This window comes from Scardinius erythrophthalmus (assembly GCF_964197995.2).
Source record: "Scardinius erythrophthalmus genome assembly, chromosome: 6".
Lineage (NCBI taxonomy): Eukaryota > Metazoa > Chordata > Actinopteri > Cypriniformes > Leuciscidae > Scardinius > Scardinius erythrophthalmus.
In genome coordinates, this window is record NC_138226.1 from 45,363,508 (window position 1) to 45,391,098 (window position 27,591).

Genomic DNA, 27,591 nt, shown 5'->3' on the forward strand with positions numbered 1-27,591 from the left:
TGTACCACCTGACCACTGCAGATTCATTTGCCGTTGATAGTGTTGCCATAAAAACAATCAATCATCTCCTAATTACGGTAATTATTACGACGTCCAACCCTAATCAAACACACCTGAACAAGCTAATCAAGGTCTTCAAGATTAGGCTATATTAGAAAGCTGCAGGCAAGTGATTTTCATTAGGGTTAGAGTTACCCAGACCCCCTTTAAAAATGTATTTTCAAAAAGTGTTTTAAACTCTTTTGGTAGCGTTTGTTGTGGGTTTCAGCTGATATTTTGATGCAGCAACAGGGGTCTTTCTTTGTAGTTTTGTGGTCCTTGCTGTCCGCCCCTCCTGACTCACTAATTCAGTGCATCTTCCAGCAGCAGAGTTGATTTTGAGATTGCAGGTCGAGAGGATGACAGCTCAAGTGTACTGCTCGTTTAGTGCTGTTTTATTGTGTCTGTCTGCTTGTTTAAGCACAACAGACGCTGGAGTCCTAGGTGAGAAGTTCTTTTAGCTTCATTACGCAGCCCGAAGAAGTGCATAAATAAAGTGCCTTACAAAATTTGATTTCCGACACATCTGCTTGCAAAAATACAGTACAGACGTCAAGTGGAAGTTCATCTTTGTATGTTGGTTTAGTTTTAATAAGCAAAGTATAAATATGCAAACTGTCATAAGTTTATGCATTTTTCATTGTACAAGTAAAACCCACATAATCACTAATGGGCACTTTTGTTTACTGTTAAGCACGCACATAGTCTTATAATATGGCTGCAAAATTGTTACCGGACTGTATCAATCCTGAGTTTAAACTTTTGCCTAAAGTCTTTTTTGGTTTGTTTTAAGAAATGCATAAGCCTACAATATAACGTGGGGAGCTAATTATAGCCGATAACTCTGCATTTTACATATATAGTGGGTTTTTATATTTGTTCTGTTTTCTGTTGAGTAGCTTATTAAAATGCTTAAACGGAAATGAGGGTGGTCATGGGGATGGCATCATTTTTGAAGATGTACACCAGTAAATTTGTATACAACAAATTAACTGATGTCAATGCTTTCTATCAGCATTGCACTATTACTCCCTCTACTACAGTGGGGTAGGTTGTAACTTCACTCTCAGTCTTTGAAACTGATTGATGCGGTTTAGTGAAAAATGGTAGATTTCTAATCTACTTGACTTGAAGCAGATAAATGTGTGAATATTACAAAGTTTGAGACTTATTGCAAAACCCCTGACTTGCAAATGCTGAAGCAAACTATTACAGCACTTCCTGGTCTCCCCTAATGATCCTCTTCTGTAGTGTCTGGTCAGTGTCCGGCGATGCTGACGGTCGTGCCCTCCCGACGAGATTGCACTTCTGATAGAGACTGCTCTGGAGGACACAAATGCTGTCAATTTCCCTGTGGGTCCGCGTGTGTGCCGCCTGTTTTCAGTGAGTTTTAATTATTGATGCATGCTATACGTCTTCCAGGAAAAAAACCCTGAAAAAGTTTTCACTCAGGAATTGCTAGCAAGTTTCACAAATAATTGCAAAGAAACAGCGAGTAACACATTGAACTAAACGTGAAACTATGAAGTAGATGGACTGAATATTCCGGTAAATCCTCCTACGATCATCTATTTTTTTATTTTCTTTCATACAGTGTATGAGACATTCAGTATTCAGTGATGTGGTTTCTCTGTCATGTGTCTCTATAACAGCAAAGGCAGGGGAGTGTCCAAGCACAAAGTCTGGAGCAGGAATGTGTACAGAGTTGTGTTACTATGACAGTGACTGTCCGAACAATGAGAAATGCTGCAGCAATGGATGTGGACATCAGTGTATGGATCCATTTGCAGGTATTTGTTATTATATTAGGGTTTGGGTCAGCTTCCTCATTTCAGTTTGTCTTGTTTTATAATTAATCGTTCTCAATGTAAAAAGTATTCAGCCAATAGCACAGGATGGCTTTACAAAATTAATTCATATGATTAATAATACGATCATGATTAATAATTAAGAGGTGTAAAACTTGGTATTTGGGTTTTGTGCTGTATCTGAGACTGAATGCCTCTAAACGGACTGACTGAAGTTGACGATCTGTATCTATCCAGTGAAGCCTGCAGCCGAACCGCCGAGGCCTCCAGGAAAGCCTGCAGCCGAACCGCCGAGGCCTCCAGTGAAGCCTGCAGTTGAACCTCCAAAGCCTCCAGGGAAGCCTGCAGCCGAGCCTCCAAAGCCTCCAGGGAAGCCTGCAGCCGAACCTCCAAAGCCTCCAGGGAAGCCTGCAGCCGAACCTCCAAAGCCTCCAGGGAAGCCTGCAGCCGAACCTCCAAAGCCTCCAGGAAAGCCTGCAGCCGAACCTCCAAAGCCTCCAGGAAAGCCTGCAGCCGAACCTCCAAAGCCTCCAGGAAAGCCTGCAGCTGAACCTCCAAAGCCTCCAGGAAAGCCTGCAGCTGAACCTCCAAAGCCTCCAGTGGAGCCTTCTACCGAAGAGCCGGAGCCTTCTACCGAAGAGCCGGAGCCTTCTACAGAAATGCCGGAGCCTTCTGCTGAACTGCCGGAGCCTTCTACCGAACCTTCGGAGCCTTTAGACGAACTGCCAGTGACGCCTGCAGTGGAACCCCCGAAGCCTCCAGTGAAGCCTGCAGCCGAACCCCCGAAGCCTCCAATGAAGCCTGCAGCCGAACCCCCGAAGCCTCCAATGAAGCCTGCGGCCGAACCCCCGAAGCCTCCAATGAAGCCTGTGGCCGAACCCCCGAAGCCTCCAATGAAGCCTGTGGCTGAACCGCCCAAGCCTCCAATGAAGCCTGCAGGCGAACCCCCGAAGCCTCCTGTGAAGCCTGTGGCCGAACCGCCCAAGCCTCCAATGAAGCCTGCAGGCGAACCCCCGAAGCCTCCTGTGAAGCCTGCAGCGCCTCCAATGAAGCCTGCAGCCGAACCTCCCAAGCCAACTGACCCTTATGGCCAATGTCCTGGCCATAATTAATGTGTCTATGCATGCAGTGCTGATTTAACCATTGGATGTATGTTGTTTTCCCTGTTTATCACCAAATAAATCTCACACTTGTAAGACCATTTCCTTTCTTTTTCTTTTTTCTTTTTTTTAAAGTGGGAAAACAAGGAATTAGATTTTTGTATTCCAGTGTTAGTTTGGCTGTTCTCTCACATAATGGCTCATTGGAATCAATGCGTGAGATCCAACTCTCCAAAGCCACGCCTCTTTCAAAATGCTTGAACGCACACAGTAGAGTCTGTAACGTGTCACAGGTTGAAAGACTGCACTAAATTGCCTCATGTCTAAAATGCATAACATTACAGTGATAATGAACGTAAACAACTTGCAGTGCTCTAGTTGTACCACCTGACTGATGCAGATTCATTTCGGCGTTGATGGTGTTGACATGGAAACGTCTGAATCCAAATGCAATGATTGGACGAACAATTCTATGAATTCTGTGACGTTTCAACCAGTATTGTCTATTGACCAATAGTCTTCTGCATTCTGAAGCATTTTAGTGAAATTGTCTTCTAGTGGTCGTTTTATTTTAGGAAGTTGCAACTTCAAGCCTATTAACAGATGATCCCTTTAGTTACCTGCGACCAAATGAGTTCTGAATGCCTGTAATGCCGAGTTCACACTGCACAATTTTCAAAGTAGTCGGGTCACTGTTCTTTTCACACTGCACGGCTATCTGGGGTAACGTTCAGTTGCTGCTGTGTGCACGATGCACTGCAGTAGTCGTGGCTGAGAGGTTATGGCGATGGACTTGAAATCCATTGGGGTCTCCCCGCGCAGGTTTGAACCCTGCCGACTGTGTGGCTCTTCGTCTGTTTGCGACAGGAATTGTGACATCTAGGAGCTTTGAACGAGCTGCTTTTTTTTTTCTTCTAACACGGACATTGGGCTCTTTTCAAGCCTGAAGTGGGCATCGTTTCAAAAGGCCCAGATCATATGTGATTTTGGCCATTCTATTCAGGCTGTCGGAACAATGGCTTTGGCATCCCCCGACAACTTCATGGCCTTCATGTTGTGCAGCTCAAGAGACGCCGCATTACATTTTATGGAGAATCTTGGATATTAGTGTTTTGAAATGTTGCATTCGTTCTCTCTTAGAAAAGTCAAACAGAAACCTACTCATTATGTCCCAATTGCTCTTTTGTCGAAACCACCTTAGAGTTAGCAACATGCCATGAAAAAAACTCCACTCTTTCAATGGCAGTGTTCCTAGCTTTGGAAGGAGCAGCCTATCTCTCTCGTCCCTTTATAAATTGTGGTCTTCATCCTTAAATACCACAAACTTTAAGCTGACAAAGCATGAACACTTTAAGGAGAAAGTGCTGTTATATCCCTGGAGTGGCTGTTCCCTGGCAAAAGCCCAGCTAGCTCAAATGGTAGAGCATCAGACTTTTAATCTGAGGGTCCAGGGTTCAAGGAAACCTTCCCTAATCTCTTGCTGTGCTCTTCCCAGCCTTTGAGAGAGGTGGTCTTCCTCTTCAAGATAAGATGTGCCGGGGTTATTTCCCAGCATTTGGTGGTGTTTTGCCTGCTGTAATGCTTGGTTACTAGGGACTTTAAGCAACAGCTGTGGATTGCCCAACACTGCCGTTCCGGCAATGGCAAAGAGCTAAAGAGCGCAAAGATCACTAAGCGACAGTAAAGAGGACGGCATAGGGGTAATTTAATCATCAGACAAAATACAAAAAAAGGAAGTGATTTTAAAAAGGAAGAGAAGGGTTGCATTTGGCATTTAATGATATACAGAAACGATTACAATGCCACATAACCTAAAACATAACATTAATATTCTTAATCTGTCACGTAGTAACGACTACGGCAAATCAGCTGTTCTCCCGTGGTAGACGGTTACAGTAGAACGTCGCGAGGTAGCAGTTAATGTCACGCATGCGCAATAGAACGACAGAATGCCGTTCCACCAGAGGCTGTTGCTTAAAGTCCCTACTGTCTAAGCAAGCGGTGGTGGGGGACTTTGAGAGAACTGAGCTGAAGCTTGCCGTTGACTCTGTATGTGCAGGCCCGGGGCAAGTGGAAAGATTGCTTTCTCTGTATAGCATTTAGTACTCTGCGTTGTGCCCGCAGCATCCCCAGTCCAAATCCGGATGATGGCATCTTTTCGTGTAGGTGAAGACGTTGTTGAACTGACGTTGTTGCCAACACAATATTTTCGCCATCCACATTGATAGTTGGCCCCGGTGTTCTCTGAGCATGTGACTCACTGGTGGGAGTAGTCGTGGCCGAGAGGTTAAGGCGATGGACTCGAAATCCATTGGGGTCTCCCCGCGCAGGTTCGAACCCTGCCGACTACGTGGCTCCTTGTCACTTTGTCTGTTTGCGACAGGAATTGTGACATCCAGGAGCTTTGTACAAACTCCTTTTTTCTCTAAAACGGAAAATTGGGCAACCCACATCTCTTTTCAAGCCTGAAGTGAGCAGGTTTTTGGTGTAGGCGAAGACGTCGTTAGTTTATAAATCAGTGTTTTGGCACACCTGTCCGAGTGGCGCAACAAATTCTTCTAAAATCTGATTTTATTTCGGGCATGTTAAAGGGGACAAGATGCAAAATGAATTTCTGATGTCCCCAGAGTGTGTATGTGAAGTTTTAGCTCAAAATACCCAACAGATCCTTTTTTAACAGCATGTTTAAATTGTCACTTTTTGGTGTGTGCCCTTTAAATGCAAATAAGCTGCTGCTGCACGGCAAAGGGGGCGGAGCTTCATGAGCTCGCGCTCAGTCTCAGGACAATTTCATCTCACGGAATGATGATAATATCAGAAACTCTCAGTAACGGTGTTCATTTCGACTCGGAGTCGGACAATAATGCCTACAGAGTCAGAGTGCTGTATGGAGATGGAACAGGTATAGTTTAGTTTAATTACGGTTATAACGTATTTGTCATCTGCTTGTATGCATCCACTACATACTAACTTACATACCACTGTAAAGTATGCTGTTTCGGACCAGGTCCGAATGATGATCAAAAATATACAGATGAGTGTAGTAAAGTTTATTGTACATCACACAAAAGATGAAGCGTCAGTTTTACTCCAGAAAATCACTGTAAGAGCTGAGTAAACACAGCATAAGATGTGCGTAAGGACATAAACGAATTTCGGTAGAGTTGAGGGAGCATTTTCTTTGAAAACAAAATAATTCCACCACGTCTTCAGCGTCTGCCTCAGATGTCGGGAGTAAATAGAGAGAGAGCTATGTGGATTAATACATCCAGCCACACAACACCTACAACGCTTAGGAGACATTCTCGTCAGTGCAGCAATGGCGGATGTGTACAACTCGCTGTGAACTCGATCAGGGCGGGTCTATGTTAAAACTGCAGTGTCTGTCAACACTCGTGGGCGGGGCCTGTGGCTTTAGTGACGTCACTAAAGTCGCAATCTGAAAACAGGTCGTTGGGAGACACTGCTGATGATTTATGGGGATTAATAAAAAAGGAGTGAGTGGATTTTTATCACTATTGGGTGGTTGTGTACACACACTGCCAACACACATTTATGTCCAAACAGCATGCAAAAGTGAATTTTGCATAATAGGCCCCCTTTAAATTAGCATTCGACAAACGCGAACAAACTTTTACTTATGTACACTCACAATAACAATTAAATGTTGTGCTTTTGTAAAATAAAGAAAACAAACAGGGTGCGCTTTCTGCCGTCTCGGTCTCCGTCACAGAAATGAACCAAAACTCTGTAGGCTACTTGCCTCGGTCACGATAAGAAATATGTCTATAGAAAGCTTGAGTGAACAAATATTATCTGATTATGCAATCCATACGAAACCATCCAATATTAAATTGGCTATGATATAACCATGGCTGTGTATTCCACTATATTCACTACAGTGGCTGGAAACATTGTTTTCATTCATAATTACTTGCATGGATTTACATGGCAAGTCAATCAGCAATTGAAAAATTCAGATTCAAATTCTAGACATGCCCCTTTGTCTCTTGATGTTCAATGCAGATTTATGCCCGTCTCCAGTAGAGATCCATTTCCTGGAGAGTTTAGGTGTAGGAGTTTAGTCTTAATTACAACTTGTAACTTGTGGTAGAACTCCGACTTGTTCCACGTGATCGCTGTACCACCTGACCACTGCAGATTCATTTGCCGTTGATAGTGTTGCCATAAAAACAATCAATCATCTCCTAATTACGGTAATTATTACGACGTCCAACCCTAATCAAACACACCTGAACAAGCTAATCAAGGTCTTCAAGATTAGGCTATATTAGAAAGCTGCAGGCAAGTGATTTTCATTAGGGTTAGAGTTACCCAGACCCCCTTTAAAAATGTATTTTCAAAAAGTGTTTTAAACTCTTTTGGTAGCGTTTGTTGTGGGTTTCAGCTGATATTTTGATGCAGCAACAGGGGTCTTTCTTTGTAGTTTTGTGGTCCTTGCTGTCCGCCCCTCCTGACTCACTAATTCAGTGCATCTTCCAGCAGCAGAGTTGATTTTGAGATTGCAGGTCGAGAGGATGACAGCTCAAGTGTACTGCTCGTTTAGTGCTGTTTTATTGTGTCTGTCTGCTTGTTTAAGCACAACAGACGCTGGAGTCCTAGGTGAGAAGTTCTTTTAGCTTCATTACGCAGCCCGAAGAAGTGCATAAATAAAGTGCCTTACAAAATTTGATTTCCGACACATCTGCTTGCAAAAATACAGTACAGACGTCAAGTGGAAGTTCATCTTTGTATGTTGGTTTAGTTTTAATAAGCAAAGTATAAATATGCAAACTGTCATAAGTTTATGCATTTTTCATTGTACAAGTAAAACGTACTCGGTTACTAACGTAACCTCGGTTCTCTCTAGAAGAGGGAACGAGTATTGCGTAAGTAGCTTACGCATCGGGAAAGTCTTCTTTCTTCGAGATCTGAAGCCAAAAAATTATCCTTAATTTTGTATTCATTGTCAACGCAGTGCAGCAGCCGACAGACCTAGGCAGGCTGTATAAGCGTGCTCATTGGCTGCTCGGCTGCAACTGCTTAAGCCTATCGGTGAGCACTCTGAACGCGGCAACCAATGAGGGCGCTTCGCGCCCTCCACACCCTTCTAACCGTCAGAATGGGCGTGGCCAGCGTGTATATATTCAGCGCTCACAGGCTAAAATTCTGGTTTTCGCAGTCTGAAGCGCAAAAGCTCGTGGCGCGACACGGCAGGTTACGCAATACTCGTTCCCTCTTCTAGAGAGAACCGAGGTTACGTTAGTAACCGAGTACGTTCTCTTACGAGAGGTTCTCTCGTATTGCGTAAGTAGCTTACGCATCGGGAACCCTTTGTCAACGCCGTGTGCGCCGAGCATCCAGCCCATGAATCCCAGGGGAACCGGGGAAAACACTCTGCTGGAAAATGTGGCCGGTCGAGAGACGGGCCAGCGTAGTACATGCACTTCATGCAGCATATGAAATAGAGCGGCGCGGCCGGTCTATAAACATAGCAGTACAACAGTAGGGCCGGCGGAGCGAGCCCATACAGTACATAAGCACTCATAAGGGTAGGAGAAAACGACATAGTCGGTCTCACATGAAGAGAAAAATTCCCGTGCGGCAGAAAATAATGCGGGCGGCCAGCAGCGCGGGCCAGCACCGATAACAGCGCGTAACGGGAAATAGGAAACAGAACGGAAAGCCGGTCTGAGTCAAACACTTCACCCTGAGTAGTTACCAGAATAGCGCCAGCATATGAACGTAGTCTGCACACGGGAGCTGGGCAGAGCGTACATGTCACTTATACCGACAATATTTTTGCCTGTAGGGCAGGAACTTCCAGGTTATAAAACCTCACGAATGTAGACGGGGAGGCCCAGCCCGCCGCCATACAAATGTCGTGGATAGAAATTCCGCTGGACCAGGCCCACGACGAGGCCATGCCTCTAGTGGAATGGGCTCTGATGCCCAGAGGGCACTGCAGGTGTTTGGAGGCATAAGCTGCTGCTATCGCGTCCACTATCCACCTGGACAAGCTCTGCTTCGAGGCGGCAAGACCCTTGGTGCGTCCGCCGAAGGAAACAAAGAGCTGCTCTGAACGCCTGAAAGCGGCGGAGCGCGTGATGTAAACTCTCAGCGCCCGGACAGGGCATAGGAGGTTATCACTGTCCCCACCATCGGATGCTGGCAGAGCCGAGAGGGAAATAACTTGTGCCCTAAACGGGGTTCCAATCGCTTTGGGGATGTAACCGTGCCTCGGTCTGAGAATGACTTTCGAGTCATTCGGCCCGAACTCGAGACATGCAGGGCTAACAGATAGCGCGTGCAAATCACCCACTCGTTTGACTGAAGACAAAGCTATCAGAAAAACGGTTTTAAGCGACAGATACTTTAGATCCGCGGATTCAAGCGGTTCAAAGGGAAAAGCCTTTAGGGCCGCCAGGACCAAGGACAGATCCCACGAGGGAACCGAGGGGGGCCGCGGGGGGTTCATCCGTCTAGCTCCTCTGAGGAAGCGGATAATGAGCTCATTCCTTCCCATTGCCCGGCCGAGCGTCGTCTCAGCGAACGCTGTAATAGCGGCCACATATACTTTGAGCGTGGAAGGGGATCTGCCCTTTTCCAACAGCTCTTGCAAGAAGGAGAGCACCCGCGGAACCCCGCATGCGCGCGGATCCAGGTTTTGAGTAGCGCACCATTTAGAAAACACCGACCATTTAGACGCGTAGAGCCGTCTCGTAGAGGGGGCTCTAGACTGCGTGATCGTGTTCACGACCCCTTCTGACAGGTCAACGGGTATCCGTTGATCACCCATGCATGCAGCGACCAGCGCTCTGGATGGGGATGCCAGATCGATCCAGCGGCTTGGGAGAGGAGATCCTTTCTTACCGGGATCGGCCATGGGGGTGAGTGCGACAGCCTCACTAGCTCTGGGTACCAAGTTTGGTTTTCCCATCGCGGGGCTATAAGCAGCACTGAGTGGTGCGTTTCTCTGATCCTCGAAATGACCTGTGGCAACAGGGAGATTGGAGGAAAAGCATACAGCGGGAGGCTGGGCCATGTCTGGGACAGCGCGTCCTCGCTCTTCGAGTAAAACTTCGGGCATTGAGCATTGTCTTTCGACGCAAAGAGGTCGATTTCCGCTCTGCCGAATAGGCGCCAGAGAAACTGGACTGTCTGGGGGTGCAGAGACCATTCTCCCGGGGGAATGTTGTCCCTGGACAGTCTGTCTGGACCGACATTCAGGTGGCCCGGCACGTGCGCGGCTCTCAGCGAGCGCAGCGAGCGGTAAGCCCACACGAGGAGGCGTTCTGTCAGCCTGCACAGGTTCCTGGATCTGACACCGCCCTGTCGGTTCACATAGGATACCACGGACATGTTGTCCGAGCGGACTAGCACATGGTGATCCCGTATGAATGGGAGGAAGCGCCTGAGCGCGTTCTCGACCGCTATCATCTCCAAACAGTTTATGTGGAGGCATCTTTCCCGGTCTGACCATAGGCCAAAAGCCGGTTTGCCCTCGAACAGAGCGCCCCAGCCTGAGGTGGAAGCGTCCGTCGAGATAACTTTGCGGTGTGAGATAGCTCCCATTGTCACTCCCCGCTGGTACCAGTCGGCCGCTAACCAGGGCTTCAGAGCTGAAACGCAGCTCTGAGTCACTCTGATGCGAATACCGCCGGAAGCCCATGCTCTGTGAGGCACTCGGGCATTCAACCAGCGTTGTAGCGGGCGCATTCGTAAAAGACCCAGCCGAAGCACTGCTGCGGCTGAGGCCATACAACCCAGTAGCCTCTGAAATGTTTTGAGAGGTACGGTGCTGCCCGGCCGGAGGGACGCGGCCAGGCGTCGAATGCAGCGCGCGCGCTGTGTCGACAGGCGGGCCGTCATCGCTACAGTGTCCAGATCCAAACCCAGAAAAGAGGTTGATTGACTGGGCACGAGCGAGCTCTTGGTCCAGTTGACCGTAAGCCCCAGGCTGTCCAGATGGCTTAAAAGCACTGTTCTGTGGGCGATGAGTTCGGCCTCTGACTGTGCTAGGATCAGCCAGTCGTCCAAGTAGTTCAGAATTCGCATTCCCCGACCCCTCAGGGGAGCGAGAGCCGTGTCCATGCACTTCGTGAATGTGCGAGGTGCCAAAGACAGGCCGAACGGCAGGACGGTGTACTGATATACCTGACCGTCGAAGGCGAATCTCAAGAATGGCCTGTGACGGGGTATTATCTGGATCTGAAAGTATGCGTCTTTCAGATCGAGAGATATAAACCAGTCCCTCGGGCGAATTTGCGCGAGGATTTGTCTGGTTGTGAGCATTTTGAACGGTCTTTTCATAAGAGCCTTGTTCAAACGTCTCAGATCTAGAATTGGTCTGAGAGCTCCGTCCTTCTTGGGAACGAGGAAATAACGGCTGTAAAAGCCCGACTCGCTCATGGAAGGGGAAACCGGTTCTATTGCCCTTTTGCACAGAAGTGTGGCTATTTCTGCTCGAAGTAGATGTGCTACTTCCCCATTCACTCTGGTCTCGACGCGCGCTTGAAAGCGCGGAGGGCGGCGAGCGAACTGCAGAGTATAGCCTCGTTTTACTGTGCTCAGCACCCATTCTGACGCGCCTGGAATAGCTTCCCACGCTTTCGCGTGTGCGGCCAGGGGCAGAATAGCCTCCGGGCTCTGATCGCCGCTGATCGCGGGCTCGAGAGCTCGAAACGGAGGGGCGGGCGTGATGCGCGCGCTCTTGGTGCTTAGATACGGCGGGTCGCTCACAGCGGTGACCGGCCGTTTTACACACAGCGTCCCGGTGGCTTTTGACGGGGAACATACAGTGTGAAGCATGACGCTCGAAGGCGGCGTCGGGGGCGAAGTAAGAGAGCGGATGTGTGAGCGCGTAGAAGCGGGCACAGCATCCGTGTTTATAACCTGACCGGTACAGAGGGGTTGTGTAACAGAGCGGGCAGTGGGTAGGTGTGGGCACAGCGGGGTGGACACATGACCTACTTTTGACACTCGAGCGGCTTGTGCCAGCTTTATGCGAGTGGGCTCTGTGAGAGACACGGGGTTTACAGTGCTTGTGTGCAGAGGTGAACACAGATAAGTGGGCACATTTACTGCATTTGAAACACTTACAGCGCGAGGCGCGCGACCAGGCATAATACTCTCTTTGAGATTTCTCTGGGTCGCCGTGAAAACGGCGGTTGTGTGCAGGCGAGAGGGTGAGTTCACCGGCTCGTTGGCTGCGAAATGAGTGTCTGCAGTAACCGTGGCAACGGGGACTGACAGAGCTTGAAGCTTTGACGACGGTCCGGCCGCGGCGGGACCCAATCGTCGCTTCTCTCCTCGGGCTAGGAGGATTTGGGAGGCTCAGGCTTCACCGCGATCCTCTGCCGGGGTCCCCGGGGAGGCGGCGGTCTAGCGCGGCTGGTCGAGCGAGAGCGAGGGCGGCCGCCCTGTCGTCGCTGCGAGGACGGAGGTCGAGCTGGACGCTGGGCAGAGCTTTGTGCAGGCTGGTCCGAAGGACGGCGTGCAGCGGGTCTGGAGCGTCGAGGCAGAAACAAATTCATTGCCTCAGAAGTCTTTTTCACCTCCGAAAAGCGGTCGACGATCCCGCTAACCGCTGGGCCGAACAGGCCGGTGGGGGAGAGGGGGGCGTTGAGAAACACCGCGCGCTCAGACTCCCTCATGTCCGCGAGCGTGAGCCAGAGATGCCTCTCTGTAACTGACAGAGAGGCCATGCACCTTCCAATGGCCTGGGCAGCGGATTTCGTGGCGCGAAGGGAAAGGTCCGTCGCGCTCCTCAAATCCGTAAGGGAAGCAGGCTCCGAGCGCTTCTCGTCCAGATCACGGAGGAGGTTAGCCTGGAGAATCTGCAGTACTGCCATAGAGTGGAGTGCTGATGCGGCCTGCCCCGCGGCGGCGAAAGCGCGGCCGACGAGGGCTGAAGTGGTCCTGCATGCTTTGGACGGGAGGGCAGCCTTTGAGCGCCAACGAGAGGGCGGGCAAAGGTGCGCTGCGACCGCCTCCTCCACAGGGGGGATGGAATTATACCCCTTCTCAGCGGCGCCGTCAACCTGTGAGAGCGTCGATGAGGCATGTGAAGACACTCTCGCGGAGAATGGAGCATTCCACGACTTCGAGAGCTCGCTGTGAAGCTCCGGCAGGAAGGGTGCTTTTCTGGACGCCGGCTGTCGGCGGCGGTGGTGAAGGAAGCAGCCGTCGAGTCTGTTCGGGGCTGGCTCTTCCGGGGAAGACCAGTCAAGGCCCAGCTGTTCGACAGCTCGCGTGAGGAGGCGTAAAAGTTCCGCGTCCTCGCCCGCTCGAGATCGGCCTGAATCCTGGACTGACGAGGAGGCAGTGGACCATTCCTCACTGTCAGAGGCCAGGAGAGAACAGCTGTCCGCGGCGCGTTCACCAAAGTCATCCGCCTCATCCCCTGAAGCGGCGGAGGCGCGGGCGAGAGCCGGCGGCTGCGCGGCCGAGAGGGGGGGCGGGGAAGGCGAGGGAGAAGCTCGAGGGAGAGACTCCGGCGAGCTTCTGTGCGCCTGGTTGGTCTCCGGCGGTCGCTGTGAGCGGCGCTTCTTCTTGCGCGGCCCAGCAGGGACGGGCGGGGAGACATGCTGATCGAAAACTTCAAGCCGAGCCCGCAGGGTCGACATTGAAAGTTCCTCGCACTCGGGGCAGCCGCCCGTGGAGAGTGCGGTGGCGGCGTGATCGCGGCCCAGGCAGAGAGCGCAGATGTGATGGCGGTCTCCGTCGCTGAGCGGGGCGTGGCACGAGCCGCAAGAAAAACGGGGCATTTTTAGAAAAACGCCCCGTGCTCTTTTAGAGAAGAGGGTGTGTTGCAGTAGGCGAACACACAGCAGTGAAAAAGGATATGACGCCGGATAGCGTAGCAGGCACGGAAGGCTGAAGGCGGCGAAGGCGGCCGGCTTCTTCAGGCGCTGTCCTAGGCTTGCTGGTCGCTGGTTTCAACGGCGGCGGCTTCTCCAGATCCAGCGATGCGAAGAGCTTCGCTGAAGACAAGAAAATCAGAATTTTAGCCTGTGAGCGCTGAATATATACACGCTGGCCACGCCCATTCTGACGGTTAGAAGGGTGTGGAGGGCGCGCAGGGTGTGTAGGCTTAAGCAGTTGCAGCCGAGCAGCCAATGAGCACGCTTATACAGCCTGCCTAGGTCTGTCGGCTGCTGCACTGCGTTGACAATGAATACAAAATTAAGGATAATTTTTTGGCTTCAGATCTCGAAGAAAGAAGACTTTCCCGATGCGTAAGCTACTTACGCAATACGAGAGAACCTCTCGTAAGAGAACCCACATAATCACTAATGGGCACTTTTGTTTACTGTTAAGCACGCACATTAGTCTTATAATATGGCTGCAAAATTGTTACCGGACTGTATCAATCCTGAGTTTAAACTTTTGCCTAAAGTCTTTTTTGGTTTGTTTTAAGAAATGCATAAGCCTACAATATAACGTGGGGAGCTAATTATAGCCGATAACTCTGCATTTTACATATATAGTGGGTTTTTATATTTGTTCTGTTTTCTGTTGAGTAGCTTATTAAAATGCTTAAACGGAAATGAGGGTGGTCATGGGGATGGCATCATTTTTGAAGATGTACACCAGTAAATTTGTATACAACAAATTAACTGATGTCAATGCTTTCTATCAGCATTGCACTATTACTCCCTCTACTACAGTGGGGTAGGTTGTAACTTCACTCTCAGTCTTTGAAACTGATTGATGCGGTTTAGTGAAAAATGGTAGATTTCTAAGCTACTTGACTTGAAGCAGATAAATGTGTGAATATTACAAAGTTTGAGACTTATTGCAAAACCCCTGACTTGCAAATGCTGAAGCAAACTATTACAGCACTTCCTGGTCTCCCCTAATGATCCTCTTCTGTAGTGTCTGGTCAGTGTCCGGCGATGCTGACGGTCGTGCCCTCCCGACGAGATTGCACTTCTGATAGAGACTGCTCTGGAGGACACAAATGCTGTCAATTTCCCTTTGGGTCCGCGTGTGTGCCGCCTGTTTTCAGTGAGTTTTAATTATTGATGCATGCTATACGTCTTCCAGGAAAAAAACCCTGAAAAAGTTTTCACTCAGGAATTGCTAGCAAGTTTCACAAATAATTGCAAAGAAACAGCGAGTAACACATTGAACTAAACGTGAAACTATGAAGTAGATGGACTGAATATTCCGGTAAATCCTCCTACGATCATCTATTTTTTTATTTTCTTTCATACAGTGTATGAGACATTCAGTATTCAGTGATGTGGTTTCTCTGTCATGTGTCTCTATAACAGCAAAGGCAGGGGAGTGTCCAAGCACAAAGTCTGGAGCAGGAATGTGTACAGAGTTGTGTTACTATGACAGTGACTGTCCGAACAATGAGAAATGCTGCAGCAATGGATGTGGACATCAGTGTATGGATCCATTTGCAGGTATTTGTTATTATATTAGGGTTTGGGTCAGCTTCCTCATTTCAGTTTGTCTTGTTTTATAATTAATCGTTCTCAATGTAAAAAGTATTCAGCCAATAGCACAGGATGGCTTTACAAAATTAATTCATATGATTAATAATACGATCATGATTAATAATTAAGAGGTGTAAAACTTGGTATTTGGGTTTTGTGCTGTATCTGAGACTGAATGCCTCTAAACGGACTGACTGAAGTTGACGATCTGTATCTATCCAGTGAAGCCTGCAGCCGAACCGCCGAGGCCTCCAGGAAAGCCTGCAGCCGAACCGCCGAGGCCTCCAGTGAAGCCTGCAGTTGAACCTCCAAAGCCTCCAGGGAAGCCTGCAGCCGAGCCTCCAAAGCCTCCAGGGAAGCCTGCAGCCGAGCCTCCAAAGCCTCCAGGGAAGCCTGCAGCCGAGCCTCCAAAGCCTCCAGGGAAGCCTGCAGCCGAACCTCCAAAGCCTCCAGGAAAGCCTGCAGCCGAACCTCCAAAGCCTCCAGGAAAGCCTGCAGCCGAACCTCCAAAGCCTCCGGGAAAGCCTGCAGCTGAACCTCCAAAGCCTCCAGGAAAGCCTGCAGCTGAACCTCCAAAGCCTCCAGTGGAGCCTTCTACCGAAGAGCCGGAGCCTTCTACCGAAGAGCCGGAGCCTTCTACCGAACTGCCGGAGCCTTCTACAGAAATGCCGGAGCCTTCTGCTGAACTGCCGGAGCCTTCTACCGAACCTTCGGAGCCTTTAGACGAACTGCCAGTGACGCCTGCAGTGGAACCCCCGAAGCCTCCAGTGAAGCCTGCGGCCGAACCCCCGAAGCCTCCAATGAAGCCTGCGGCCGAACCCCCGAAGCCTCCAATGAAGCCTGTGGCTGAACCGCCCAAGCCTCCAATGAAGCCTGCAGGCGAACCCCCGAAGCCTCCTGTGAAGCCTGTGGCCGAACCGCCCAAGCCTCCAATGAAGCCTGTGGCTGAACCGCCCAAGCCTCCAATGAAGCCTGCAGGCGAACCCCCGAAGCCTCCTGTGAAGCCTGCAGCGCCTCCAATGAAGCCTGCAGCCGAACCTCCCAAGCCAACTGACCCTTATGGCCAATGTCCTGGCCATAATTAATGTGTCTATGCATGCAGTGCTGATTTAACCATTGGATGTATGTTGTTTTCCCTGTTTATCACCAAATAAATCTCACACTTGTAAGACCATTTCCTTTCTTTTTCTTTTTTCTTTTTTTTAAAGTGGGAAAACAAGGAATTAGATTTTTGTATTCCAGTGTTAGTTTGGCTGTTCTCTCACATAATGGCTCATTGGAATCAATGCGTGAGATCCAACTCTCCAAAGCCACGCCTCCTTCAAAATGCTTGAACGCACACAGTAGAGTCTGTAACGTGTCACAGGTTGAAAGACTGCACTAAATTGCCTCATGTCTAAAATGCATAACATTACAGTGATAATGAACGTAAACAACTTGCAGTGCTCTAGTTGTACCACCTGACTGATGCAGATTCATTTCGGCGTTGATGGTGTTGACATGGAAACGTCTGAATCCAAATGCAATGATTGGACGAACAATTCTATGAATTCTGTGACGTTTCAACCAGTATTGTCTATTGACCAATAGTCTTCTGCATTCTGAAGCATTTTAGTGAAATTGTCTTCTAGTGGTCGTTTTATTTTAGGAAGTTGCAACTTCAAGCCTATTAACAGATGATCCCTTTAGTTACCTGCGACCAAATGAGTTCTGAATGCCTGTAATGCCGAGTTCACACTGCACAATTTTCAAAGTAGTCGGGTCACTGTTCTTTTCACACTGCACGGCTATCTGGGGTAACGTTCAGTTGCTGCTGTGTGCACGATGCACTGCAGTAGTCGTGGCTGAGAGGTTATGGCGATGGACTTGAAATCCATTGGGGTCTCCCCGCGCAGGTTCGAACCCTGCCGACTGTGTGGCTCTTCGTCTGTTTGCGACAGGAATTGTGACATCTAGGAGCTTTGTACGAGCTGCTTTTTTTTTTTCTTCTAACACGGACATTGGGCTCTTTTCAAGCCTGAAGTGGGCATCGTTTCAAAAGGCCCAGATCATATGTGATTTTGGCCATTCTATTCAGGCTGTCGGAACAATGGCTTTGGCATCCCCCGACAACTTCATGGCCTTCATGTTGTGCAGCTCAAGAGACGCCGCATTACATTTTATGGAGAATCTTGGATATTAGTGTTTTGAAATGTTGCATTCGTTCTCTCTTAGAAAAGTCAAACAGAAACCTACTCATTATGTCCCAATTGCTCTTTTGTCGAAACCACCTTAGAGTTAGCAACATGCCATGAAAAAAACTCCACTCTTTCAATGGCAGTGTTCCTAGCTTTGGAAGGAGCAGCCTATCTCTCTCGTCCCTTTATAAATTGTGGTCTTCATCCTTTAATACCACAAACTTTAAGCTGACAAAGCATGAACACTTTAAGGAGAAAGTGCTGTTATATCCCTGGAGTGGCTGTTCCCTGGCAAAAGCCCAGCTAGCTCAAATGGTAGAGCATCAGACTTTTAATCTGAGGGTCCAGGGTTCAAGGAAACCTTCCCTAATCTCTTGCTGTGCTCTTCCCAGCCTTTGAGAGAGGTGGTCTTCCTCTTCAAGATAAGATGTGCCGGGGTTATTTCCCAGCATTTGGTGGTGTTTTGCCTGCTGTAATGCTTGGTTACTAGGGACTTTAAGCAACAGCTGTGGATTGCCCAACACTGCCGTTCCGGCAATGGCAAAGAGCTAAAGAGCGCAAAGATCACTAAGCGACAGTAAAGAGGACGGCATAGGGGTAATTTAATCATCAGACAAAATACAAAAAAAGGAAGTGATTTTAAAAAGGAAGAGAAGGGTTGCTTTTGGCATTTAATGATATACAGAAACGATTACAATGCCACATAACCTAAAACATAACATTAATATTCTTAATCTGTCACGTAGTAACGACTACGGCAAATCAGCTGTTCTCCCGTGGTAGACGGTTACAGTAGAACGTCGCGAGGTAGCAGTTAATGTCACGCATGCGCAATAGAACGACAGAATGCCGTTCCACCAGAGGCTGTTGCTTAAAGTCCCTACTGTCTAAGCAAGCGGTGGTGGGGGACTTTGAGAGAACTGAGCTGAAGCTTGCCGTTGACTCTGTATGTGCAGGCCCGGGGCAAGTGGAAAGATTGCTTTCTCTGTATAGCATTTAGTACTCTGCGTTGTGCCCGCAGCATCCCCAGTCCAAATCCGGATGATGGCATCTTTTCGTGTAGGTGAAGACGTTGTTGAACTGACGTTGTTGCCAACACAATATTTTCGCCATCCACATTGATAGTTGGCCCCGGTGTTCTCTGAGCATGTGACTCACTGGTGGGAGTAGTCGTGGCCGAGAGGTTAAGGCGATGGACTCGAAATCCATTGGGGTCTCCCCGCGCAGGTTCGAACCCTGCCGACTACGTGGCTCCTTGTCACTTTGTCTGTTTGCGACAGGAATTGTGACATCCAGGAGCTTTGTACAAACTCCTTTTTTCTCTAAAACGGAAAATTGGGCAACCCACATCTCTTTTCAAGCCTGAAGTGAGCAGGTTTTTGGTGTAGGCGAAGACGTCGTTAGTTTATAAATCAGTGTTTTGGCACACCTGTCCGAGTGGCGCAACAAATTCTTCTAAAATCTGATTTTATTTCGGGCATGTTAAAGGGGACAAGATGCAAAATGAATTTCTGATGTCCCCAGAGTGTGTATGTGAAGTTTTAGCTCAAAATACCCAACAGATCCTTTTTTAACAGCATGTTTAAATTGTCACTTTTTGGTGTGTGCCCTTTAAATGCAAATAAGCTGCTGCTGCACGGCAAAGGGGGCGGAGCTTCATGAGCTCGCGCTCAGTCTCAGGACAATTTCATCTCACGGAATGATGATAATATCAGAAACTCTCAGTAACGGTGTTCATTTCGACTCGGAGTCGGACAATAATGCCTACAGAGTCAGAGTGCTGTATGGAGATGGAACAGGTATAGTTTAGTTTAATTACGGTTATAACGTATTTGTCATCTGCTTGTATGCATCCACTACATACTAACTTACATACCACTGTAAAGTATGCTGTTTCGGACCAGGTCCGAATGATGATCAAAAATATACAGATGAGTGTAGTAAAGTTTATTGTACATCACACAAAAGATGAAGCGTCAGTTTTACTCCAGAAAATCACTGTAAGAGCTGAGTAAACACAGCATAAGATGTGCGTAAGGACATAAACGAATTTCGGTAGAGTTGAGGGAGCATTTTCTTTGAAAACAAAATAATTCCACCACGTCTTCAGCGTCTGCCTCAGATGTCGGGAGTAAATAGAGAGAGAGCTATGTGGATTAATACATCCAGCCACACAACACCTACAACGCTTAGGAGACATTCTCGTCAGTGCAGCAATGGCGGATGTGTACAACTCGCTGTGAACTCGATCAGGGCGGGTCTATGTTAAAACTGCAGTGTCTGTCAACACTCGTGGGCGGGGCCTGTGGCTTTAGTGACGTCACTAAAGTCGCAATCTGAAAACAGGTCGTTGGGAGACACTGCTGATGATTTATGGGGATTAATAAAAAAGGAGTGAGTGGATTTTTATCACTATTGGGTGGTTGTGTACACACACTGCCAACACACATTTATGTCCAAACAGCATGCAAAAGTGAATTTTGCATAATAGGCCCCCTTTAAATTAGCATTCGACAAACGCGAACAAACTTTTACTTATGTACACTCACAATAACAATTAAATGTTGTGCTTTTGTAAAATAAAGAAAACAAACAGGGTGCGCTTTCTGCCGTCTCGGTCTCCGTCACAGAAATGAACCAAAACTCTGTAGGCTACTTGCCTCGGTCACGATAAGAAATATGTCTATAGAAAGCTTGAGTGAACAAATATTATCTGATTATGCAATCCATACGAAACCATCCAATATTAAATTGGCTATGATATAACCATGGCTGTGTATTCCACTATATTCACTACAGTGGCTGGAAACATTGTTTTCATTCATAATTACTTGCATGGATTTACATGGCAAGTCAATCAGCAATTGAAAAATTCAGATTCAAATTCTAGACATGCCCCTTTGTCTCTTGATGTTCAATGCAGATTTATGCCCGTCTCCAGTAGAGATCCATTTCCTGGAGAGTTTAGGTGTAGGAGTTTAGTCTTAATTACAACTTGTAACTTGTGGTAGAACTCCGACTTGTACCACGTGATCGCTGTACCACCTGACCACTGCAGATTCATTTGCCGTTGATAGTGTTGCCATAAAAACAATCAATCATCTCCTAATTACGGTAATTATTACGACGTCCAACCCTAATCAAACACACCTGAACAAGCTAATCAAGGTCTTCAAGATTAGGCTATATTAGAAAGCTGCAGGCAAGTGATTTTCATTAGGGTTAGAGTTACCCAGACCCCCTTTAAAAATGTATTTTCAAAAAGTGTTTTAAACTCTTTTGGTAGCGTTTGTTGTGGGTTTCAGCTGATATTTTGATGCAGCAACAGGGGTCTTTCTTTGTAGTTTTGTGGTCCTTGCTGTCCGCCCCTCCTGACTCACTAATTCAGTGCATCTTCCAGCAGCAGAGTTGATTTTGAGATTGCAGGTCGAGAGGATGACAGCTCAAGTGTACTGCTCGTTTAGTGCTGTTTTATTGTGTCTGTCTGCTTGTTTAAGCACAACAGACGCTGGAGTCCTAGGTGAGAAGTTCTTTTAGCTTCATTACGCAGCCCGAAGAAGTGCATAAATAAAGTGCCTTACAAAATTTGATTTCCGACACATCTGCTTGCAAAAATACAGTACAGACGTCAAGTGGAAGTTCATCTTTGTATGTTGGTTTAGTTTTAATAAGCAAAGTATAAATATGCAAACTGTCATAAGTTTATGCATTTTTCATTGTACAAGTAAAACCCACATAATCACTAATGGGCACTTTTGTTTACTGTTAAGCACGCACATTAGTCTTATAATATGGCTGCAAAATTGTTACCGGACTGTATCAATCCTGAGTTTAAACTTTTGCCTAAAGTCTTTTTTGGTTTGTTTTAAGAAATGCATAAGCCTACAATATAACGTGGGGAGCTAATTATAGCCGATAACTCTGCATTTTACATATATAGTGGGTTTTTATATTTGTTCTGTTTTCTGTTGAGTAGCTTATTAAAATGCTTAAACGGAAATGAGGGTGGTCATGGGGATGGCATCATTTTTGAAGATGTACACCAGTAAATTTGTATACAACAAATTAACTGATGTCAATGCTTTCTATCAGCATTGCACTATTACTCCCTCTACTACAGTGGGGTAGGTTGTAACTTCACTCTCAGTCTTTGAAACTGATTGATGCGGTTTAGTGAAAAATGGTAGATTTCTAAGCTACTTGACTTGAAGCAGATAAATGTGTGAATATTACAAAGTTTGAGACTTATTGCAAAACCCCTGACTTGCAAATGCTGAAGCAAACTATTACAGCACTTCCTGGTCTCCCCTAATGATCCTCTTCTGTAGTGTCTGGTCAGTGTCCGGCGATGCTGACGGTCGTGCCCTCCCGACGAGATTGCACTTCTGATAGAGACTGCTCTGGAGGACACAAATGCTGTCAATTTCCCTGTGGGTCCGCGTGTGTGCCGCCTGTTTTCAGTGAGTTTTAATTATTGATGCATGCTATACGTCTTCCAGGAAAAAAACCCTGAAAAAGTTTTCACTCAGGAATTGCTAGCAAGTTTCACAAATAATTGCAAAGAAACAGCGAGTAACACATTGAACTAAACGTGAAACTATGAAGTAGATGGACTGAATATTCCGGTAAATCCTCCTACGATCATCTATTTTTTTTATTTTCTTTCATACAGTGTATGAGACATTCAGTATTCAGTGATGTGGTTTCTCTGTCATGTGTCTCTATAACAGCAAAGGCAGGGGAGTGTCCAAGCACAAAGTCTGGAGCAGGAATGTGTACAGAGTTGTGTTACTATGACAGTGACTGTCCGAACAATGAGAAATGCTGCAGCAATGGATGTGGACATCAGTGTATGGATCCATTTGCAGGTATTTGTTATTATATTAGGGTTTGGGTCAGCTTCCTCATTTCAGTTTGTCTTGTTTTATAATTAATCGTTCTCAATGTAAAAAGTATTCAGCCAATAGCACAGGATGGCTTTACAAAATTAATTCATATGATTAATAATACGATCATGATTAATAATTAAGAGGTGTAAAACTTGGTATTTGGGTTTTGTGCTGTATCTGAGACTGAATGCCTCTAAACGGACTGACTGAAGTTGACGATCTGTATCTATCCAGTGAAGCCTGCAGCCGAACCGCCGAGGCCTCCAGGAAAGCCTGCAGCCGAACCGCCGAGGCCTCCAGTGAAGCCTGCAGTTGAACCTCCAAAGCCTCCAGGGAAGCCTGCAGCCGAGCCTCCAAAGCCTCCAGGGAAGCCTGCAGCCGAACCTCCAAAGCCTCCAGGGAAGCCTGCAGCCGAACCTCCAAAGCCTCCAGGGAAGCCTGCAGCCGAACCTCCAAAGCCTCCAGGAAAGCCTGCAGCCGAACCTCCAAAGCCTCCAGGAAAGCCTGCAGCCGAACCTCCAAAGCCTCCAGGAAAGCCTGCAGCTGAACCTCCAAAGCCTCCAGGAAAGCCTGCAGCTGAACCTCCAAAGCCTCCAGTGGAGCCTTCTACCGAAGAGCCGGAGCCTTCTACCGAAGAGCCGGAGCCTTCTACCGAACTGCCGGAGCCTTCTACAGAAATGCCGGAGCCTTCTGCTGAACTGCCGGAGCCTTCTACCGAACCTTCGGAGCCTTTAGACGAACTGCCAGTGACGCCTGCAGTGGAACCCCCGAAGCCTCCAGTGAAGCCTGCAGCCGAACCCCCGAAGCCTCCAATGAAGCCTGCGGCCGAACCCCCGAAGCCTCCAATGAAGCCTGCGGCCGAACCCCCGAAGCCTCCAATGAAGCCTGCGGCCGAACCCCCGAAGCCTCCAATGAAGCCTGCGGCCGAACCCCCGAAGCCTCCAATGAAGCCTGTGGCTGAACCGCCCAAGCCTCCAATGAAGCCTGCAGGCGAACCCCCGAAGCCTCCTGTGAAGCCTGTGGCCGAACCGCCCAAGCCTCCAATGAAGCCTGCAGGCGAACCCCCGAAGCCTCCTGTGAAGCCTGCAGCGCCTCCAATGAAGCCTGCAGCCGAACCTCCCAAGCCAACTGACCCTTATGGCCAATGTCCTGGCCATAATTAATGTGTCTATGCATGCAGTGCTGATTTAACCATTGGATGTATGTTGTTTTCCCTGTTTATCACCAAATAAATCTCACACTTGTAAGACCATTTCCTTTCTTTTTCTTTTTTCTTTTTTTTAAAGTGGGAAAACAAGGAATTAGATTTTTGTATTCCAGTGTTAGTTTGGCTGTTCTCTCACATAATGGCTCATTGGAATCAATGCGTGAGATCCAACTCTCCAAAGCCACGCCTCTTTCAAAATGCTTGAACGCACACAGTAGAGTCTGTAACGTCACAGGTTGAAAGACTGCACTAAATTGCCTCATGTCTAAAATGCATAACATTACAGTGATAATGAACGTAAACAACTTGCAGTGCTCTAGTTGTACCACCTGACTGATGCAGATTCATTTCGGCGTTGATGGTGTTGACATGGAAACGTCTGAATCCAAATGCAATGATTGGACGAACAATTCTATGAATTCTGTGACGTTTCAACCAGTATTGTCTATTGACCAATAGTCTTCTGCATTCTGAAGCATTTTAGTGAAATTGTCTTCTAGTGGTCGTTTTATTTTAGGAAGTTGCAACTTCAAGCCTATTAACAGATGCGGCTGCCACATCCCACTATCGCCCTCTCTTTGCTTGCTGGGGGACCTCACAATAATTACTGATAAAAATATAAACTCTAAAATGCTCCTCATAGCTCTAACCATCGCCAAGAAAACCATCCTCATGAACTGGAAAACTCGTAACAACATACATATTAACCACTGGAAAAATCTCATTACAGACTTCATTACAATGGAATACACATCTCCCCCTTATAATTACGCATCTGAAACCAACCTCTGCCATCCAACACTTTCTGACCTCTTACAACTATGAATCCCTTCTCTCCTCTCAACTCCAACTCCTACCACCTTTTAATCAACCCACGGATATTACTGCATTTTTGTTACTTTTATCATCACTGTCTTTTTTTTTTTTTTTTTTTTTTCATTACTGTTATTGTTATGATTACTATTATTATTTTTGTTATTGTTGTAATTGCTGTTGTTATTGTCGTTGCTCTTATCATTGTTATCACCATTGCCATCATCATCATCATCATTATTATTATTATTGTACTGTTATCAGTACTACTATGGTTAAATCAATTGAATATTTCCAATTCCCCCCTAATCTTTTCATGTGTTTTTAATGCACCACAACATAGAATAGAGAGAGGGAAAAGGAGGAAAAAAAAAGAAATTTTTTTTTTATATATATATATATATATATACATTGAAAAACCTCATAAACACTCAGGCAGGCAAGACAGGCGAGAAGTGGTTTCCATAGGACAGTATCTCTGTCCTAAGTTGAGACACTCTCACACTGTACCCCTTCTTTTAATGCACCTTAGACACTACACATAACATACATACAAAAAAAAAAAAAAATATATATATATATATATATAATATATATATATATATATATATATATATATATATATATATAGGAGAATAGTATAGAAAATAGAGACTGAAGAGATGTGGGGGGAGGGTTATCTTATATTATCTTATTATATTATCTTCTATTATTATTTTACTATCTAAAAATTTATTTATCTATAGAGAGGGCTGACAATGGTAATTGTTATATAGGAGAAAATATAGAAATACAAAACAAAAATTGACTAATACAATGTTGGCAGTATGATGGTAGTGAGGAGTGATGGTAATGAAGATGGTAATAAATAATAAATGGTTACTTTGCTTATGCATATACACACACTCTCACACACACACATACACCCACACCCACACACCTATACATTTAAACACTTGAATTCAGGAATTACTATATTGTTCGTTACTGCACTATTTTGGTCTGTATGTCTGTCTATAATAAAAAAAAAAAAAGAACATTAGGACTGAAGCCAAAGTCAATCAGCAGAGTATCAATTTCCAAAATAAAACCACCAAATTCAAATCCCAAAAGAGTTAACCGAACGAGTGCTGGAATTCTCCCAAATGTTTATTGCCCAGTCCCTCTTCCATTGCCCTGTGGTGAATTTGAAGATAAATTGAGGGAAAACCTAAAAACATTAGGAAGCAGAAGCCACATGTTAAAATTATTAACAGCTGGAAAGCAACAGAAAGAAGTGGTCTCCACAGAGTTTGGTGAGCTACCTTTCGGGTCTGTTTTAACCTACCAGTTACCCCAGCAGACAGTGTCCTTTGAAGAGCACCCTACACTCAGTGGCGGTTCTACATTGAATTACACCCTGGGCGAGACCCATTTCGAGCGCCCCCCCCCCCCCCCCCCCCAAAAAAAAAATAATATTTCTTACCCCAATGGCAGATATGTTTTGCTTGTTTTAAGCAAAAACCCAATTTTTATTTATTTCTCCCGAAAACAAGATTTAATATCTTATGTCATTTTACTACTTTAGTAAAATAACGTTATGCATCTTTATTTAAGAAATGTTTGATATTTGGACTGGAAACAAGACAAAAATACCAAGTAAGAAAAGCATTTTTGCAGTGTAATAACTGAACTTGCAACAGTTTTGTTGCAAAGAACAATATTATGGTGAAATTAGATCTCGTGTTTGAGTTAAAACCGAATTATTGTTATATAGCAAGAATCATAGCAAAAAGGCTAACAAATAAGAGTTATACCCACCAATTAATATTGCCCCTTCATTCATGACATGGATACCGTAATCATACAGAGAAAACATAGATGCATTGCATACCTTTATCTTTCGCTCGTTTCTAAATTGGGCACCTGATGGCTTTGACCTTTCTTGTCCATCTCTTATTTGGCACTCGACATCGACAATCAACAGATCCCCTGATCCCCCATAACTGTCACTCACGAGTCACGACCAGAAGTCAAGACTAAACCAATTCACCTGGGTGGTGGTGACCAAGTAATCGTTTTGTATTACCTATTTTTTATTAACCATTCAGACCATTCAGAAAAACAAAACTGTGCAGGAAATATAGAGGCCTGTATTTTAATATTATGAATGAAATGTGCGTTATTTGGAAGAAAGTCGAGGTGTGACTGACTTCGATAACTATATGGATCCCCGCCCCCCTTGTCCGTTCCATTTGGGAGAGACCCAGAGGTGAACTGTCATCCGCGCCCGCGCATCCGCGCATCCGCGCCCCCTCTCCTTTCCCCTTCTCAAACAACCCGCTTATGTGCACGGCATCTTCTCAGCAAGCAGGGGCGCCTGTAGCTGAGAGGGGGCGCAAATTTGCCAATTCCCCACACAGTGAAATGATAGATGATACAAAACCGCTTCGCAGCGCAGATTTTTTTTTTCTGCTCGTGCCGGCGGTGCCGCCCCCCCCCCCAAAAATGCCGCCCCGGGCGATTGCCCGGTTCGCCCGTGCCTAAAACCGCTACTGCCTACACTGCCTCTGCCTCCACAACCATGCTCCTCCACAACTGTTTTAAACCAGAGAGAACATGATTTCTATGGAGGTTTGATCATTACACCAGAGGAATCACTACACCTGGAACACAAGTGGACTACAAGTGGAACAAGGGACCAAAGCAGCACCACTTGGCATCGACTACGTGCAGAGAGTATTACATCAACATCTTTCAAGCAAGTCTGTTGTAGAGTTAAAGACTTTGAAAAGCTAGCTGCTAACATGATTGCTAAAAAAACAGTTCAAACAAATGCAATGAAAAGAGGCATACAACTTGAACCTGTTGCTGCTGCAGATTATGAAGCACACACTGGAAACAAAGTGTTCCCTTGTGGCTTAATAATTAATCATCATGCCCCACATCTAGGAGCCTCTCCTGACAGGAAAGTAGTTGACCTGGCAGCGGATCCAGTCCACGGACTTCTTGAAATAAAATGCCCAAACAAAGACAGTTTCAAAGACTTCTCATATTTGAGAAGTGCAGCAGGGAACTACACTTTAAAAAAGACCCACGAGTACTACTATCAAGTTGTTGGACAAAT

The 27,591-nt window shown here is 46.5% G+C and overlaps 3 protein-coding genes across 4 annotated transcripts; all 3 read left to right on the forward strand.

Annotated features, from left to right (window-relative positions):
• The first annotated feature begins 111 nt into the window (after positions 1–111).
• On the forward strand, positions 112–3,292 carry LOC308692597 (uncharacterized protein). Its single transcript, XM_081368744.1, has 4 exons — positions 112–483; positions 1,291–1,422; positions 1,692–1,829; positions 2,085–3,292. Exons 1-4 carry the CDS (start codon positions 399–401, stop codon positions 2,957–2,959), a joined length of 1,230 nt encoding a protein of 409 aa, XP_081224870.1. The 5' UTR covers positions 112–398; the 3' UTR covers positions 2,960–3,292.
• Positions 3,293–7,217: 3,925 nt separating this feature from the next.
• On the forward strand, positions 7,218–16,572 carry LOC308692598 (uncharacterized protein). Its single transcript, XM_081368745.1, has 4 exons — positions 7,218–7,570; positions 14,828–14,959; positions 15,229–15,366; positions 15,622–16,572. Exons 1-4 carry the CDS (start codon positions 7,486–7,488, stop codon positions 16,482–16,484), a joined length of 1,218 nt encoding a protein of 405 aa, XP_081224871.1. The 5' UTR covers positions 7,218–7,485; the 3' UTR covers positions 16,485–16,572.
• A 4,117-nt stretch (positions 16,573–20,689) lies between these two features.
• On the forward strand, positions 20,690–23,780 carry LOC308692599 (uncharacterized protein). Of its 2 annotated transcripts, XM_081368747.1 has the most exons (5): positions 20,777–21,096; positions 21,905–22,036; positions 22,307–22,444; positions 22,700–23,418; positions 23,456–23,716. In XM_081368747.1, exons 1-5 carry the CDS (start codon positions 21,012–21,014, stop codon positions 23,477–23,479), a joined length of 1,098 nt encoding a protein of 365 aa, XP_081224873.1. In that variant the 5' UTR covers positions 20,777–21,011; the 3' UTR covers positions 23,480–23,716. The 2 variants fall into 2 exon arrangements, with proteins under 2 accessions (XP_081224872.1, XP_081224873.1); XM_081368746.1 differs by having other exon boundaries at positions 20,690–21,096; positions 22,700–23,780.
• The last annotated feature ends 3,811 nt before the right edge of the window (positions 23,781–27,591 follow it).